Here is a 19,441-nt window from a genome sequence, read left to right as displayed (position 1 = left end):
TTTACACTTTTGGGTGTTCAAGGCTTCTACCCTGTGAAAATGCAAAGCCCTCCCCACGGCTTGGGCTGTGTCTCCACAGCTCCCACAGGAAAGCCCCTACACCTTCTGCCAGGGTCCATAGTGACTTACATGGCCTGAAAATCAGGTATAAAGCCCAGCAGCTGTGACACAGAGGGGCAATAAACGGGCAATCAAATGAATAAAGGACACCAAACAAACACTATATTCTTCCTGTGTTCCTGCAGCCAGGTAGCATCAAATGGGAAGTGCTGCCTCCATAAATAACACCACCACTACAAATCCAGGTCTTCAGATCCATGTTGGGGCCTTTCTCAACAAAGTGCTACTATAATTGGAATAAAAGTCCTTAAGTGAACGTGATTTAATATCAGAGACACCAAACACTTCAGGTCAAAAATAACAAACTGGGCTTCTTTTTTACCTCCTCCTGCAGGCAACCCCCTGACTTTTGTTTTCTTTTATTGTTGCAGTCTGTTTCCATGACGGTGTGTTAAACACTTATGAATTTCTCAGCCAAAGCCCTACCGTTCAGATTTATGAGGGCTGGTGTTTTATGAACTATCCGCTGCCCAAGCGTATTTGGTAAATCCACATTCCACAAACATCACCGTGCTTGAAGTAAAGCTTCACACTCAGCTAGGCTGAATGCTCAACAATACCCTCATTTTTAATCAGTCACCTGTTTCTCATTTTAAGTTTATCACACTTGAAAAAATACTATAATTTCTAGAGTTGTAAAGAAACCTACAAACTTTGGTCTCCGAAATTTCATTTTGAAGGCATTAACTCATTCTGAAAGTCCCTTGGCTATTGAAGGTGTAGAGTTTCCATTAACAGAATAAACTCCGTGGAGTATGGAGTGTAATGTTCTTATGGAAAACAGTCCCTTCCCCTAATTATTTAGTCTAGCAGGGAATGAAAATAATTAAGTCTCAAAATTCCCTTTTGAGTGAAGGGGGGTGGAATATGGCAGGAAAATTAGGCTTTTTTTCAACCCAGCTACTGAAGGGAGCTGAGCTGCGGTGGGCACAATCAGAGAAGCAGAATCCCAGCCTGGTTTGGGTTGGAAGGGATGTTAAAGCTCATCCAGCTCCAATCCCCTGCCACGGGCAGGGACACCTTCCACTAGAGCAGGTTGCTCCAAGCCCCTGTGTCCAACCTGCCCTTGAACACTGCCAGGGATGGGGCAGCCACAGCTTCTCTGGGCACCCTCTGCCAGCGCCTCAGCACCCTCCCAGGGAAGAGCTTCTGCCTAAGATCTAATTATTCTATTAATTGAATTCTATTAATCGAATTCTATTCACCTAAACCTGGAAGAACTGGGGTGAGGCACAAAAACAGGGAAAAAAGAAGGCAAATGGTCACATAACACAGACAAGGAATGATCAATAAATGCAAATAGCAACAGAAATTGGTGACTGATGGGAGATCCCAGTGCAGGATCCAACCCAGACCCCAGCACAGGGCATGTTGAGCACCCTCTGTGTTCCCAGCCCTCACCTTCCCACTTGGGTGCAATCCTGATGGCGCCAATGTCTCAGGTGTTGGGATTTGGCTGGTCAAAGCCTGAAACATGAGCCACAACCTGGGATGTGGAGTGAAAAGAGGTGCTGGATGTTGGCCTGAGCCCAAACAAACATTTGTAAATTGTTATTTTTATTTTACACCACCCAAAAATACCCCAGACCCATGAAAAACTTCGAAAGCAAAGTTAATGCCAGAGCGAAGGCAGCTGCCACATAAACCCAGCGCTGGATCCTGATCTTTTCCTCCTATAAACTAGCTGCTAAGGAGTGAAAACAGAGGCTGGGCTTTGCTTAAACCAGGGTAACGCATGAATCAAGACCCTGTTCCACAAAACCTACAGCTCCGTGTGTTCAACAGCATCCACGCTGCTGTGTAATTACTCACTGGACCAGCCTGTGTTCCCCTGAATGCTCTGCAATCCTTATCCTATAAAAACTAACTCAGATAAAGATTTGCTTTAAAATCCTGAACGTTTCATTTCCTCACCTGTTAGAGACTACAATAAACCCCCCTATTTCCCACCTGGAGCAATGCAGTGTTATCCCAGCCACATCCCACGTCATTATTTTCATTTTAAAATGAGTTCTTGTGTTCAACTACTTTATTTTCCTTTTAATTAACATCAGTGATGCCAGAAAGCACAGTGGAGATGCAGCCTGTCTATGGTGAAGTCTTGTAAGGCAAGATGTGAGATACATTTACTGATTTTCAATCTATTACGAGGGCTTATTTTCAGCCTCAGACATGATGAATACCAACAGCAACATTTATGGCACTGGGGGACACGTGATAATAAACAGGCCTGGGATTATCAAATGCTTCTGTCGCTCCATGAACCACAAGAGCTGTTTATTGCCAGCAGCCACCAGATGGTCCTGGCTTCTGGCCGCTGGCACCAGGGGACACCTAATTCAAACTGGTGACTTAGTGGCTAAAGGTCCCAGGTCCTGCTTAAAAGCCCTGGAGTCAGCCAACACTCATCCTTCTTGTAGTTATTATTATTGTTAATAAAAGAAATCAATGCAAAGAACACCCTGCAGCGAATGTCAGTGAATTTTTGGCACTGAACCTTGAGGATGTGAGGGAAGATGGGTGAGACTCAGGTGATAAAACCGCCTGAGACGGAGCCAACACAATACAGGTTGTACATAAACCATGTCAGAGGAAGTGCCTTGGTAAAAGGTGGAAGTACTTAGTGCCTTAGCTGGAAAAGGAGTCTCTCCTCAGCAGGTCTGGGGGATGCACTGTGCTGAAGCTGAAAAACATCAGCAGGGTTCAAGAGGAAGTTCATTTCACATAGTGCTGCGAACCTGCCTCCTTGTTTGCAGTGCATCCTAAGAGCCTCAAATGGAAAATATTAGCAAGAGCCTGGTATTACTTGAGTTGATCCAAAATTCCCTTAAAATGTTTTCTCAGCTAAAAATAACTTCATCAACAAAACAGAGACTTTTGTGAGAAATCTCCTTTTGTTAAAAATGTTTAGTTTTTCATCTGTGCCTTTCACTTGCTGGTGTTTGCTTTGTCTCCTCTCTCAAAACACAAACACTTCCAAGACAAGTGTCCACGAAAACAATCATTTCTTCTGCTTTGTCTTTGAAATACCTCCGTAGGCCGGTAGAACTGGGGCTCACAGAGTGATCATGGCAAAAAATCTAAGGCCTTTGGGCAGGAAACCACTTCAGTGGTCATGATTCCTGTCCAAGAGAAGCAACGCTGAGCCCTTCACAGACCTGCTTTGGAACGGGCTCAGCCATGGTCCTTGTGTCCCAACTGGGAAAGCATTAAGGTGCTGAGAGCACCAGCTCTTCATGGTGTCCTCATATAAACCCCACTATTTAAAGATCATCTGGGTACCACCAAGTACAGACCCCAATCTATCAACCGAAACCATGTGTGCACAGCCAAGACAGGAACATCACTGAGTCCAGGTACTTCCAGGTCCTTGATGAAACTCAAAGCTTACCGTGGAGGTGCTCTGCCTGCAAAGGGGTTCGTTGCCATCAAGGACAAGGCCTCCTCTTCCTGAGCCAGCAGCTTCCCAGCCAAGTGGATGATCCATTCATTCTGCTCATAGGTCTTGGGGAAAGAATAAGAAATAGAAATGTCAGGTGCTGCTGGGCTGCTTGTGTTGTGTTATTAGTACTAAAGAATTCTGTGTGGTCTCTGGGTAGAGATTATAACTGATTCAGGTAGCAAACAGTGTGTTGCAGGGAACAGATCCCGCGGGATCCAACACCCTGAAGTCCAGACTGAGACCCTCTGGCATCTGCAGGGAGCAGGGAGAGCTTCATTGAGCTTGTCTCATATGGAAATCATTCCCAAGGGTACGGACACAACCGAGGGTGTGCAAGTCACAAAGGTTGAAAGCGTTGTTCGTTAGCTGAGCTGGGACGGCTACACGTACCTTTCCAGTCTCCCCAGGCTGCAAAGCAGCATCCTGCATCCTCCAAGCATCCCTAAAGGAATTCACATCGCAGCTGAGGCACCAAAGAGTGTGCCCATGGCCAGTGGCCACAGCTCTGCTCATGACAGAGACTAGATGATGGTCGGGGATTCATCTTCACTCTCACCCAGCCCAAACAGAGACCTCTGCTCCAGGTGTTTCTGCCCCCCTGCATCATTCCTGTGCCAAGGAGAAGCCTACAACTGCCACTGCCAGGAAAACACAGAGCATCGCTGGTGCAGGACACGTACAGCACACACGCAGCCCCTCCCTCAGCGAGGGGCACCCACCACCCCTGGTTCTCCCTAATACCCATTGACTGTGGCTCCTCCTACACCTTGAATCACAAATCTCTTTTTGACTTCACATATCTCTAACACAGTTGGAGCATTCTTGCCAGTTCTGCACCCCAAATACTTGTTTCAGATAATTTCTTCCAGCAGCAAGCCCCACAGAGGACAGCAATGGCACATTTCAAAATGCCAATCCATCCATTGCTTTAACGAGGTTGCTTTCCATGTTGTGTTATCGAAGAGAAAACAGAAGAAAGTGACTTCTCTCTTCCCAGTTCCTCTCTCCCCTTTATTTCCTTGCATCTCTCTGTCCTCCTGACACCCCATGCCTGTGCCTTCCCCTTCACCACGCAGCCACTGAATGGAAGCAACTCGGCTCTTGGGAGCTGCAGCAGCAGAACCTGACTCTGCACTTCCCTCCCTGCAGGAATCCATGCATCTCATGCTCTTGCTGAGGCTCCAAAGAAGCATTTCCCCTTCTGGTGACTTTCTGTGCCTTGTACTTCCATTATGATTCTATTTTCCTCCTTTTCTCATGGGTACGTAAATGGATTTTTGAATGCAAGCAGTAGGGGACACTGTGGGAAAGCGAAACCCAGCAGCTGTACCTGCAGGACTGTGACTAAGGCAGAGCACGAAGGCAAAGTTACTCTGCAAAGCTTCTCTAATGGCAAAGTTTGTTATTCCCGTTGCTAAGGGAAGCAGAGGAGAGAAAAAGCAGAGATGGAGAACATCAAACGCTGGTGGAAGGCGCATCAAGCGGCAGCTCTGCCTCACAGGGTTCCTGACCTGTGCTCATCACAATTTAGAGGAAAACCACAGTTATTTAAGACAACAAGGTTGCAAAGAAGATTTCTCTCCCCTTCTGCCTGCTTCCATCCTGCCTCACTGTGTGGCTCATTCCAGCACCAACACGGATGGGTGCTGCAGTCACCCCGTACCTGTTCTGTCCACCCTAAAGCACCATTTACCCTCTAGTGCACCCCTCTGTCCACCAACATCTCATGCCACCCTGTTTCCCACCTCCTGGCACAAAGGTGGTGGTGGCTTTCAAGGAGGGACCGGGCAACCTCAGTCCCTGCCCCAACACATTGATCCAGGAGGGAAAACATGGTGAGTCCTGGAGCCAGGAGCTTGGCATCACATGAGATGTTAAACACAAACCTTGCAAACCTGGCAGGGCTGCAGGAAAAGCCAGCGCCATCCTTGCCAAGGACCTGGTCATGTCATCATGGGGCAGCTCACACTGAGACTCCCACCCGTGCTGAGGGACTCTGTGTCCCCCGAAAGCTCCATGATGCCCGAGATGCTCATTTCAGGTCAGGCTTTGGGAGGGTGCTGGGACCTGAAGAGTCCTTGGTTGTGAGTGAGGACCTCCCGAGAGGTGCAGCAGCAGCTGCGGGTGATCAAATATCCCAAGTCAGATCTTCAGCATCCAGTGCCTCCCTCGACATCCCTCTTTAAAGTGCTCTGTATGATTTTAAGCTCTATTTCTAGGAGGGTCTGGGAGGTGTGAGGGTTCCTGTGTGCAAGTTCGGGAGAAGCAGAAGAACAGAAAGAGAAATCACCAGACTCCCAGAGCTAGAGCTTTACGGAGGACCCCAAATCTTCAAAGCCTGATTCAAACCCAGGAGGGTCTGTAGTGGTGGGACTGGCTCCCTGGCTCGCACAGTCTCCAAATCATTAATTAGCAGCTCCATGCGCACCAGAGTTGGACTTCTGGTTTGTTAAGTGTTTTTCTTGTAAAGTTTACAACATGTCTGGCCCCAGCAAAGTCTGTGGTGAGAAATTTCCACCCGGAGCAGCCCCCCCGCACTCCCCCCAGCACCAAGGCTTAGATACCGCACACCAGCGATGCTCGGAGGAGTAGCGACCGCGCTGGTTAACTCATCACTCTGTAAAGTGATATGGTGGCAAAGGGAGGAGAAAAAAGAGTCCAGGAGATCTGGGCTGTGTCCAGGGAAGCATCACACCACAGAGTGATGGTTCCTCTCTCTGTCTGTGGATCCAGTGGGACCCAGGATGCAAACACTGTCCGCAGTGTGGTGATGGTCGGGATGGGAGGGATTTGCCTGGTACTGAGCTTCTGCCAACTCTGAGTGTGCAAAACAGGAGAGTCAGAGCCTGAATCAGCCAGTGGATTATTAATAACAATAACAACAATAATAACAACAATAGCATTAGCAGCCAGGATAGATGCCCCCATTGCTTTAAGATGGGCAGACACGTGTGTATCAGGTTCATCTTGAGGTTTGGGATCTTTATGGAGCACAAAGAGAAGCAGCTGGGACTGACCCTGCACCAGCAACACGGGTCCCCAGGCTGCTCTATCAAGACACAGGCACGGACCAAGGCTCCAACACATACCTCCTGCCCTCCAAAACACGAGCTGCACAAGTCACTATCTGACCCTGAGCAGAGCATCCCTGGGGCACCCTCAAAACGAAGGACATGCCTCCCTCCTTTATCTTACAAGAGTTTTCTTTCTGTTTCAGCACAGAAAGCAACTAAGGAACCTAAACACACAAAAGCCTCATCATCAACCCAATGAAAATACCTGAGAAAGGACCTTTATCACCAAGCCAAAGCCTTTCCATGTTCAGAGACAGCCCATGCAGACTCCCAGTAATGCTACAGGCACTGTCCTCCAGCAAACCAGATCATCTTCAACTCTCCTTACAACTGGTACCAGCACTTGAGACCCCCAAAAATCAGGCTTTAAGTATAACACAGTGGACTTAACAAGAGGACAAAACCCCACGAGCTTTTATTTCCTGACAGGCTTTCTGTGCCAGTCTCGCTGCCAATGCTGCTTTGGGATGGAGATTTCCTCCTCCTTACCCACACATAGGCCAGCACGAGGGGCTGAGCATCCCAGCAGCCACTCTGCCCTCAGACTTCTCCTGAGCTGTTGATATTCTCTGACACTTTACCAGTGTATAAGCACATTCTCACCTTGAATACATTAACTTCTATACAGAAGCATTTAATAACTTTACACAGTTTAAACCTCAATCACTGCTAAGTCAGGCAGCAGCGAGGAGCTGTGGCAAAGCAGCCGCAGCAGCGACAGCACTGCAGAGATAACAAAGTAGAAGAGAACATAATCATCACCAAAAATCCATATAAAACCCACCCGGCGCTACAGGGAACATGTTCCCAACTGAAATAATAATAATAAGAACCCTTTTCCTTTAGCTTTAATTGGTCATTTAATGAAAAAGGACTGTGGATTAGTGTGGCATTTTATTGAATCTCGGTCCTGGCACAGGCGCACGGGAGGAGGGAAGTATGAGATGCACATGTGGAAACAGCTGGAAACTTGGCACGGGAGCCCAGCATTATTATTTCACATGGTTGGGAGCCCTGCACCGTTTCACCTCGGCGTCGGTGTGTGAGGGTGGATGACAGAGGGGAAGGGGAGGTTTATGTTTCCCGTGCTGTGTCACGGGAGCGTTTTGCATCACAGCCTGCCCACCGCGGGATGGAAAACCTTAACACCCCCATCCGGGATATTTTCACCCAATATTCCCATTGCTGCTTACACTGCTGTAGTTAAGCACCTTCAGCTATTGCTGTTTAGGGAATGTAAGCTCTCAGCTGGAGAAATAACCCACGTCCCACAGAAAAGAGGGTATAACTAATGCATCCCTTTGCTTTCTTACAATACTCCAGCTCACGGCTGTTTGTTACCATCCTGCTGCCCGAGTGACTTAACCAAGGAAGGTCAAAGGCTACACCAGGTTGCATCCCTTCTTATTATCCCCAATAATCACATCCCCTTCTTTCTATTAGTTTCCCAAAGACGAAAGCTGTTTCCCTGCAGGTCTGGCTCAACGTATAGTATTTCAGCAGGGGCAGTTTCCCAAGCCTCACTAAAAGCCATCTCTTAGCTTGTCCTATTGGAAATGCCTGGGAAAGCAGCAGGTCCCCGGAGGCAACGGGTGCAGTGAGAGCACAGCAGGCCCGGGCTGAGGAATAAAAGGCTGTATGAGAGAAGGAAGCAAGACTTTGGGAACTGGCTCTTAGATCTTGCCTATGCAGGGAAATCACACACCTGGCATAGCTCCCGTATCACCTCTGCTTTGGAAAGAAAAGTCACTTTGTTCCAGAATAGAGTCTAGACAGGGAGATACAATAGCCACTGTAGACAAGAATCATTCCCTGCATAGACAAGGTCTCACTGTATTTATACAGCCCGTGGCACGATAGGCTATCGGTCTTATTTGGGTTTCTGGGCACTTCCATCACAATATGACTCTTAAAGGTGAGCCCGTGATCCAGCCTGCAGGCTGTCCAAATGCAGCCTGGGGGTTTGGAATGATTCATATTCACAGGGAGACAACTAATGATGGTTAAAAGAAGAAAATCAAACCCTTCCACGCTGAACGTGGACCAAACTGGATGAATGCTGCAATGGAAAGTGGAAGTGCACTGAGGCCTGTATTTTTAGAAGGGGGAAGAAAGGAAATGTAAAAGGCTGAGCTTAGTACACTGCGCAGGAGGTTTAGGTTTCATTACGTTACGCACACCTCCTCCTCCATTCTGCTGCCTGTAAGCACCTTCTGGATGGAAGACCAAGATAACAGAGGCTTGAACAAAGCATTTTCCAAAAGTATTCATGTGCCTTCTCTACAAACAGGGGTACTTTTTCTCAGCTCTTCCAGTTTGCGTGTGGTAACGTGAAGTCTCCATCACAACACCCCGTTACCAACCAGGGGAGATCCTCAGAGCACCAATCCCGCTGCTGAAGTTTCTCTCTTCTCTTAGGGAGGCAGCTGAAGTTTATAAATCAACTTACTTACACGTTGTATCTAGAAAACACACGTTGCTTCTCAGTGCATCTCAAACGCTGCTTGGTGGTGGGTTTGCTGATGGTTTGTGTAGGACACAGTGACCGGGGACACTTGTCTAAGCAGCTTCTGTGCCAGTCCTGATACGCAGAGACCTTTGGAGCAGCTTCAAGGTACAATGCAACAAGACCCCGGGCTTTAAAACACGATATGAAGATGGCATTAGCTTTGTTATTTTCTGAGCTACTTGGTAAGCACCAAGAATGTGTCTTCACGTTGGTGAGATGTAGTCCCCTAACAGAATACATAACCTTCATGCCACAGTAAGAAAGGGAAAAGCCTTCCCTTTGATTTTCCTTTATTCAAGGCACTGACGGCTTTCCACTGCTGCCCACTGGTGAGGAACAAATCTGTGGTAGGATAAACAACTGGATTTTGTAAACTCCAAGCCATCCCACTACCAGGAAAAGTGACCAACGTGAAGCCCCAAAACTATGAGCAGTATTTTGTTTTCTGGCTGCTGTTTATTAAAGATGCTGAATCCACCCGCAGCCTGCCAAAAGTTGTAACACTTCTTGTGCCAGCAGCACAGCGTAGCTCAGTTCTGGGCTGTGATGGCTGGGCTCCCACAAATGCCCACCAGAAATGAGAAGTCAAGTAATTACAGGAGTGCTGCCATCAGCAGCTGGAGGACAGACATTGCCTGTTGTGGTACCATGTTTGCCCTTTCACACTGTGCTCATCTCAAGATGCACACTCAGCCCAAGAGGCTTTCATGAAGCCCGTGGGCATCACCATTCACCTCTCTGTGTCTGCTCAGACCTTCACCAGCTTTGTTGCCCTTCTCTGGACCTGCACCAGCAATAGTATTCATTAAGTGTGCATTAGGTGGAATTAGACCTTAATTTAAACTCCTTCGATGGAAGTCACTGGTCCGGAGCAACCAACCTCAGCAAGCACCTGAACATCAGCTTCTGACCGATAGACATTACTTCTGTTGAGAGCACCCTGATCAGCTCTGCACAGAGGAGTCCAGCTTATCAGCTGGGTGATGGAGCAAAGGGATCCCATCTGAGGCGGCTGCTGGGAAACAACTGAAAAGGGCCACACAGATTTCCACACACTGCTGCCGGGTTGTGGGAGTTCTTCCTCTTCTACAGACGGGAAGAAGCAACACAGACATGTTTCTGGATGGGTTCTGTCCCTGCCAGAACTAAATGAAGGGCTTCAATTCAGAGCTACAGCACCCTCGGGATGTCGAGACATAGGAAACAAAGAGGGGATTTAGGAAACAAGTGAAAAGGCATATTATATTTAGATAATAAAATTAACATAAGGAAAATTGTTTCCTGGAAAATAATGCCGTGTTACATGACGTGTAATTATGGCACTACTGGAATGGTAATTAAGAAGCAGTCAACTAATAATTGCAATCCAGAGGTGGAGCAGCGCCGTGGCTGCTCCGTGCCAAGGGCCTGGCCCTCCTGAGCTCCAGCTCTTCAAAGGGAATCCTGCAGCTACAGCCAAGGTGGAACGTTTTGCAGGAAACCCGGAGCAGAGGAAGGCGTCGTATGTCAAGTGGTGATGAGGTGCAAAGAGGAACCTGTCACGAGCAGCACAAAGGGATGGTAAATATCTTTCCCCCAAGTGCCCAGCTTTTCTGCAGCCTGTCAAAGCTGGAGATGTCAGCTCCTGACCTGGCCACTGCCAAGGAAGTGCAGAACCAGCCCCGCGGCCGCCTGCTCAGGAAGTGATGGGGCAGACGGCGAGCCGTGGTGCAGAAAAAATCCAGAACTTCTAAACCCAAATTCCACTAATCCAGAGGCTGAAGTAACGCGGTTTTATGGACTCTGTAAACTGCTGTGTGGGGTTTGTGAAACTTGCCTGGCTGCACAGATTCCTTCTGGGGTTTTGGCTTCTGGTTTCTCATCCTTTCTGCAGCTCTGTGCGACTCAAGTCTAAACAACAGCCCAACAGCAGTGACTTCTCCTGGACGATGGCAGGACAGCCAGCTTTGCCAGGAGCTGGCACCCAAGACACTGCTCACGGTTTGCAAACAAACGTTTGGCCACTTTGAATGGGATTTCCTTCCATGCTTAAGCAGGTATCAACATGCCTGAACATCCAGATTTGAAAATGCTTGCTGCCGTGCCTTGGCTACTTGCCTTCCCAAGGTTTTCAACAGGAGTCATCCCCACTTTCCAGAAGGTATTTTTTTACTTCCTTTCCACATCTTTTGTTAATACCTCCTCTGAGCAGGATCTGGAATTAGTTCACAGAGACCTGGGTGGACCGGGAGCCATGGGAAGGTCCCCAGGGGCAGGAAAGGATGAGAGAGTGCTGTGGTGGACACAGGATGCACACGCTGCGATGGAGCCAGTGCTGAGCTCCAGGGCTGATGCACACCCCCAGCATTGACCCACCCGAGCAGGAGCCACGCTCCCTCCTCCTGCCAGCACCAGGAGACCCACAGTGCTAATTGCTGCTAATGAGCTGGTGTGGACAGACCCATCATCAGACACATGCTCCAGCAGCCCCTGGGCCCAGGTGAACAGAAACACTTGGGGGGACCTTTCAGTGAGCTGAGCACTAATAAGGAAGATGCAAAGAGGCCATTTCCTCTTCCTCCTCCTCCTCCCCAGGCTGTCCTGTCCATCCCAGTCACTCAGCACCTGAGTCAGCTCTGCAGAGAGACAGCGCTGCGTGTAACAGCATCACAGCCTCCACTTGCCTGTGATGCATCAGTATTTATGCCCCATCCTCCTTTTATTTTAAACCTGAGATCACTTTCTATTTTAAAGCCTTCGGGACATTCCTGCCCTGGAAACAAACAGACTTACTCTCATCTCAGAAAGAACCTTCTCTTGGGATTGCTGGATTTCTTTTCCGCTACCGAATACTGTCAGATTTAAACCAAGAGCTCCCATTCACCCTTCTGCACCTCTATGTAATGCTGGGCACTGTTGCTGGCTTGAGTTTTAACCTTTGCTGTCGTCTTGCTGAGGGATAAGCATACCTAATGCAGATTAAATGAAATTCCAGCACACAAAAACTAAGGGGGTAAATATAAACCCATGGCCAGAGAGCGATGGTTATGTCACCGCTGAGGAATCCAAACGGCGCCTAAATGAAAATACCACAAAGAAAGCAAACAGGGAAGTTTGGGGCAGGGGGAGAGGAGTGAAGGAAGAGGAAGATACAGGATGCAGGAACAAAGAGAAAAGCCTGTGATAATCTGAGATGGGTTTGCCTCATACCTCTTCTGTAAGCCCCAGTTCTGTAAAACAAAACCCGGTCTAAGTTCTCATGCTCACGCAAAGGACATTTTGCAGAATAAGCTAAAAGAGATACAAGAAATAGTTTAACCAGTTTCCCCCTTTTTTAATTTATGGCTGTCACCTGTTTGCTGATACCATGGGGGAAAGTATTTTGAGGAACCCTATGTCCACAGGTAGGCAGTGGAAGCAACTGCTGAGGTCCCAGGGGTGTCCCAGCGGCGATGCAGGTTGGAGCGGGCAGCTGGAGATGCTGCCACCCTGACACATCCAGGGGCTTTCTCAATGTCTTTAACTCTTCTTATTGCAGAGAAACTTTAACTATTGCAGAGAAACAACTAAAAAGCCTCACACAAATTTCCCAAGAGTTTCATCACGCTATTAGCAGACACCCTTTAGGAATACAACCTCTTTCTTTTTTAACATAATTAACTTAGAAGGGGCTTCAAGTATTCCCAGACCCATCCCAGTACACAGTAAATTCATAGAAATAGTTCTTCCTGGTCAAGGGACACCCAAGTCTCAGAAGCCCCAAAGGCACTTACCTGGAAGGCAGCGAACCACATCAGCCAGTCCAGGCGGTAGTGGTAGGGGCTGATGAAGCATGGCCTCCTCTTCAAGTCCCCAGGCTTGCATTTGAAGTCAAACTCCTCCCAGACAGCAGCGGGGTCATTGGGATCCAGGCTGGATGTCCCCTGAAGGACAACTTCTGTTCTCTCCTTGGTAATGCTGTGGGATACAACATAATATTGGGGTTTGTCTCAAGTCAGGTAAAACGAGAGTCAACGTGACAACACAAGTCAACGGCCTCATGGTAAGGTTGGATCCTGATGGCTCAAGCTACAGAGAACCTGTGTGTCCAGCCTTTTCTCTCTCCAGCAGCAATGCACAGGGAAAACCTCAGCTTCCATTCCCTCCCACATTCCCCTCTATCACACTGCAGTTGTGCCAGTGCAAGGCAGGGAGGTTTCACAGGCAACTGCACACAGAAATCCTGCCTCGAAGGTCTAGTCCCGAGACCTCCATCTGCAGGATCAGCAGAGGAGCTTCTGGCTGAGACCACTCCAGCATCCCCTTTGCATGCCTGGCTCTCCCCACAGCACTGCTGGCCACAGGGTGCTGAGCCCCAGTGCCAACCTTGGCCATGGCAGAGGGCAGGACACGCTCACCATGAGCCCAGGTCAACTGGCTGCAGCTCCTTGAGCTTTGGGGTGGTGGTTGGCCCCATATGGAGCACCCCCCAGGAGCTGAGTCTTGGGGCACCATTAACAGCTGTCTCTATGTGCCCAACCATTTCACCATCCTGGCTGGAAGACAGGTCTCGTGGAGCTATTACTCAGCAAGAGGAGGAGGAGGTAACATGTGAGCCAACACAAACCAAGCCAAGCAAAGCAGAAAATGAAAACAAAAAGGCCCCCCATACCCAGCTGATGTACAGAAACTCAGTTTAAAAGCCCCTCAGCCTTATGGCAGGTCATAGGTATTCCCTTTGGGGCCTGGTTGGACTGTCTCTGCACAGCAAGGTGGTAGAGCTGTGAGGATGGCAAACTGAAGGCCATGGAAAGCTCATGTGAAAACAGCGCCGTCAAGTTCTCAATGACCTGCGAGTGACGCTCGCCTACACTGGAGAGCTGTTTTCCATAACGAACACATAACTGCCTAACTCTGCCTATCAAAGCTGTCCAGCTCCCAGCACCCTTTCCATTTTTTACTACTTTGGTCCTTCCTCCTCCAACCCAAGAAACTGAAAGTTTGGAAACACACAGCCTCCACCTTCTCCCCCGATGGCTTCCAGTGATAGATGCTTACAACCCAAGGAACGCTGCACGTCTCTGCTTATAATTGTTACCTACATTTAATAGATTTCTGGATTCTCCAGCCAAGTTCCATATTATTCACTGGGCTGAGTTATGAGCTGTGGCCAGCTGCCCAATGGTTAGAAACACACTGTAAATCAGGGACACCAAATTACTAATAAAAGTATGTTCCTACTGTGTGATTCAAAATATGTCAAGTTTCACATAATCGTATATTCATTATAAGCTGCAATCCTCTTTTTATTGGTTTACATAGGCTGGAATTACAAACATATTACAGCAGCATTTCATCACATGCTCTTTAGGTTCTGGTAACTGTTGAAACAGAAACCATAGACTGAAGAAGAAAAAGAACAACAACCCAAAGAAAACAATCTCCCGTAGCTTCACCACTCGAGCCTTCAAAGAGGTTCAGGGGTTATTTCTCCTTCTCTCTCAAAAGAAGAGGAAACTTCAGCATTTTCCACAATCAGTGCTTATTTTTACTATATTAAGCATGGTATTTGTAATCGTGTTTTTTTTCCTAAGTTTTTTCATTCCACTGAAATTTCTTCTGTTTGAAAAATGGGTGAAAATATCATATTAATTTGATGGGCTTCAAGGTGTCCTCAGCATCCCCAGTGCTCAGGGTGAGACCTGCTCCTCCCCTTCACCACCCGCTCAGCCAGTCCTCCCCACAGCCAACCTGCTTAGAAATCCTATTTAATTACTACTGGCTTCTCCTTTGGGACCTTGTCCAGAGACCACTAACCACGAGCTGCCATCCCACCACTCAGCTCAAACCTCTGGGGAACACTCCATGGCCACCATGGTGGTGGCCAAGACAGAGGTCCATGCAGAGAAGACTGGCCCTGTTGTCCAGTTCTTGCCCCAGAAGACTGGGGCAAGCTGTTCTGATGAAGCCCTGATTCACAGAATCATGGAATGGTTTGGTCTGGAAGGGACCTCAAAACTCACCCAGCTCCACCCCCTGCCCCGGGCAGGGACACATTCCACTAGAGCAGGTTGCTCCAAGCCCCTGTGTCCAGCCTGGCCTTGAACACTGCCAGGGATGGGGCAGCCACAGCTTCTCTGGGCACCCTGTGCCAGCGCCTCAGCACCCTCACAGGGAAGAGCTTCTGCCTCAGAGCTCATCTCAATCTCCCCTCTGGCAGGTTAAAGCCATTCCCCTTGTCCTGTCCCCACAGGCCCTTGTCCAAAGCCCCGCTCCAGGTTCCTTGTAGGCCCCCCTCTAAGCACTGGAAGACTCAAGGAAGATGTCTCAGAGGGCAGCAGCCAGACCGTTTCTGGGCCTGTCCCATCGATCTGTCTTCTTCTTTTTTTGAGGCCATTTATACTTTCGTCTCCACAATTTCCTGTAGCAACGAATTCCCCAAGTCACTCATTGGAAAAAGCACTTCCTTTTGTTGGCCTAAAACCTGCTACTCAATAGCTTATGTGAATATTTACATGAGGGAGAGCAAATGTGAACAGGGGAAGAGAAGCTCACCATAAATAAAGCTGGCTGGTGATGGCGAACACTATCCACTGGCTGAATTCTCTTATGTCTATTTTCATCCCACTATTACATTTGTTACATCAATATAATGAGCTAACTAAACGTGGCTCAAAGAAAATAAACTTAAAAAGGGGAAGTTTAGGTTAGATATAAGGAAGAAGTTCTTCACAGTGAGGGTGCTGAGGCACTGGAATAGGTTGCCCAAGGAAGTTGTGAATGCTCCAACCCTGGAGGTGTTCAAGGCCAGGTTGGACAGAGCCTTGGGCAACATAGTTTAGTGTGAGGTGTCCCTGCTCATGGCAGGGGGGTTGGAACTAGATTATCTTAAGTTCCTTTCCAACCCTAACTATTCTATGATTCTATGATAATTCAGTGGGAAAGAAACCTGCTCCTTTTCTCTTTCTCTCCCATAAATAGATATTCCAAGTCGACTGGCTACTGGAAGGATGTCTGTGTAGGTTTAAGGCACACACACGCTGGCTGTTGGACTATCCTGGAGAGAGAAGCAAAGCAAAACGGTATGCATGTACCTTCCAAAAGCTCCATAGGTGTTCACTATCCTGAGAGGGTTGAACGAGGTGTTCATGACTTGTCTGGAGTTAAGCAGGTTTAGGACAACCGGGATGCTGAGATAAGCAATGAGGAGGCCGAAGGAGACGTTCACCACTTTGCGGATATAGCAGCCTGTTCATGACACAAAAGCAGACCAGAAGAAGGTAATTTCACTGCCAGCAATGGACTCTGCTCTCCTCCCTGCTCCCCTAAATGGGACCCCATGATGGCCAGGACCCTGCCTGGGTGCTCACAGCTGCTCCCAAGCTGGGGCTGACAAACACTCCACCGTAATCACCCTGACCTTGCCAAGGGCCATACGCTATCATCCCGAGATCTGCCTTTCTCTAAATAGTCTGAGAAAGGGCTGAAAAGAAAAATGTCTAAAATGTCACATTAAACAGTGCTTTTATACAGGGAAAAAACACAGCTGGCACTTGCACCTTGCTCAGAATTGCTCTCCTGGTTTCTAAGCTGTGTATGGAGAGACTCCAGCTCCCCGTGGCTGCTCCAGGCTCTCACCACCCGTCTTATTTCTTGCATTTTCCTGCCTTTCACTCACTACCTTCATTCAAACCTCATTTTCCTTTTGCAAAGTCTCTATTGCTTATCTATCCACCAGCACTTTGGTGTTGGGTTTGCAGGAGCAGCACAGGGCTGTGCTGGATTTCAGTCTAAGGAGACACCGACTGCAATCAGACAAATAAGCAGATGTGACCTCGGAGGGGTTCCTACCCTCATGGCCATTTTAGATTTATTTAACATCAACAGCCAAAGGATCAGATTCAAAGCAATTGCATGTAGCTTCCCCCTTATCTCTGCAGGAGAGGGATGTTTATTTGAACCTCTCTCAGAAGCTATTAATAATTGTTTAGTCTGAGAACATTTCTGGAGAACATGTGATTTGGAAGGAGCTCACTGAGATGCCTCCACTCGCCCCCTGTGCTGCTGTGAGAACTCTAGGAGTCTGTTGGGCATTTTCTTGTCTTTTAGATGGGCTGAACTTCTTAGCCTGTAATTAAAGAGCAGCTACAGCCACAGACATGGACTGTGCACGGCCATGATCGTCCTTCAGCAGGTGGTGATTGTCACCACCATGCCCTTGGGGTCACAGATAATCTACATGGCAAGAATGGAGCAAAACTTGGGGACATGAGCTAATGGGATCTGGATTGAGCAGGCAGGAGCAGAGCACTAGCAATGGGAATTGGAGGTCTCAGAAGGAATTACACACACACACACATGCACACCTCAAGGATGTGGCCAAAGCTTTGTAAAATCAGGTCACAGGTGGGGCATGGCTGGGTACCCTCCTGTCTTCTGCTCTGGTAGCCCTGAGGTGAGGGCTCCTTTAGACCTCTTGCTACCAGCACCAACTCAACAGCCTTTGCTTTGTTAGTACACAGAAATCCAAATTCACCCAACATCACAGACACCTTACCCTTTACTTATGGATTACCCCTTTGTAAAAGCCCAGAAGGGACACCTCGACCCTCCAGAGCAGTGGCATGTACCAGTGCTGCTCCTTGCTTGGGCACCCTGGCTCAGTAAGGTGTTTTCTGGAGCACACCACAGAAAAGGAGCAAGTTCCTCAAGAGAAAGAATCTACCTCCCCCTCATGGTGACTCACCAAGTGCCAAAACAAAGGAGCGCCCTTTGGCTTCTCCTCCAGAAGGGAAAGTGCAACTTGAGTGTTGTTTGGGACTGGATGCAAGAATAGAGTTGGGAGGAAAGCTTTAGGCATTCCCAGCCTCTCAAGCAAAGCTACTGGAGAGGAAAAGCTGGTAAAGATTTCTTCCAGCAAAGTATGTAAGGTAGGAGACACAGAAAGCTTAATGGAACTGAATTAGCCTTGCTGGAACTAAAGCTTCTGGTTAATAACCCATGTTTCTTGGTGGATGAGAAAGGACTAGAGACAGATGCTGTCTCTTGTTGATATTTTTCATTCCTCTGGCAGATGTTTAGTGTGTTTAAGAATGAGCATCTGTGATTGTTGTTGATATGAGAGGCAATTTGTTGCTTATACGTGGTTTATAAAACTGTTACAAACACAAGTCTACATCTGTTATGCAGCCCCATGAAAAATATCCCAGTGCTGCTTGTGCAGGGGATCTTCTGGAACAGGGCTGCTTGAAAACTCCCTTCAGAGGAAACACCAGCCACAGTGATCCTCCTCCTCCAGTTACACCCCCCCCTTTATTTGCTTTACCATATTCCCAGCAGCCAGGGCTCTTTTCCTGTTAGCAAAAGAGTTGTTGGACCCACAATGGATCAGCAATCGATTTCGTTCTTTCTACAAGACCAACCTCATGTCCTGTTACTTACCCAGGGAAGCAGGGCATTTGTGCAGCCCTAGCACCCATGGGTGCAAAGGATAGGAGGGCAGATGGGTCACAGTGCCACCGTGCCACAGTGGAGAGAGAAGAGCAAATGTAAGAGCTGCTTCTGCACCCAACTTCTAACATAAAATCCTCACCTCCAACTGTGCTGGGAGTTTCACACTTGACTTTAAATCACAGAATCACACCATGATTTGGGTTCCAAGAAGCACCCCATGATTTGGGTTGTAAAGGTCCTGAAGCTCAAGCAGTTCCAACCCCCTGCCATGGGCAGGGACTAGACCACTAGAGCAGGTTGCTACCTTCCACTAGAGCAGGTTGCTCCAAGCCCCTGTGTCCAACCTGGCCTTGAACACTGCCAGGGATGGGGCAGACACAGCTTCTCTGGGCACCCTGTGCCAGCGCCTCAGCACCCTCACAGTAAAGAATCCCTTCCTAACATCCAGTCTAATCTCCCCTCTGTCAATTTAAAACCCTTTCCCCTTGTTCTGTCCCTTCATACCCTTGTAAAATGCCTCTGCTCTGGGAATAACTCACCCCGGGGAAGCTGCTCCCTGGCTGCCTCTTTGCTCTGCATCTGCACCACGCGCTCTTTCACCCTGGAGCTGAAGAGGAACCCCAGGCTGACGTCGTCGAAGCAGGCGATGCTGGGCACCATGGTTAGCCAGTTGAGGAAACTCAGGTTTCCACTGATGATCAGAAGCACCTACGCAGGAAAGAAGACAGCAGAGGGTGTTGCATCAGCTTATACAACAAAAGATAAGTGTGGTGAGGGAACTGCCAGATGGATTTTAGCACCTTAGCACATACTCTGCTTGCTTTTCCATGACTGCAGCAGTGATGGCAAACCTCTCCCTCCCTGCCCAGGCTCCAGCTCAAACGT

At 48.3% G+C, this 19,441-nt stretch overlaps 1 protein-coding gene across 1 annotated transcript in view; it reads right to left on the bottom strand.

Moving 5' to 3' along the window:
• Positions 1-19,441, bottom strand: part of LOC104401745 (lipase maturation factor 1-like) — a gene marked incomplete at both ends in the record, with an annotated part of 141,352 nt that overhangs the window by 16,046 nt on the left and 105,865 nt on the right. Inside the window, 4 exons of the mRNA XM_010009427.1 lie at positions 3,512-3,624; positions 12,898-13,081; positions 16,198-16,351; positions 19,096-19,264. Of these exons, the coding sequence (XP_010007729.1) occupies positions 3,512-3,624; positions 12,898-13,081; positions 16,198-16,351; positions 19,096-19,264 (620 nt within the window). The remainder of the gene's footprint in view (positions 1-3,511; positions 3,625-12,897; positions 13,082-16,197; positions 16,352-19,095; positions 19,265-19,441) is intronic.

The sequence above is a fragment of the Nestor notabilis genome, unplaced genomic scaffold (assembly GCF_000696875.1).
Source record: "Nestor notabilis isolate BGI_N333 unplaced genomic scaffold, ASM69687v1 scaffold1602, whole genome shotgun sequence".
NCBI classification, from domain to species: domain Eukaryota; kingdom Metazoa; phylum Chordata; class Aves; order Psittaciformes; family Psittacidae; genus Nestor; species Nestor notabilis.
Note: the sequence above shows the minus strand (reverse complement) of the source record. Positions and strands in the feature narration are given on the sequence as shown.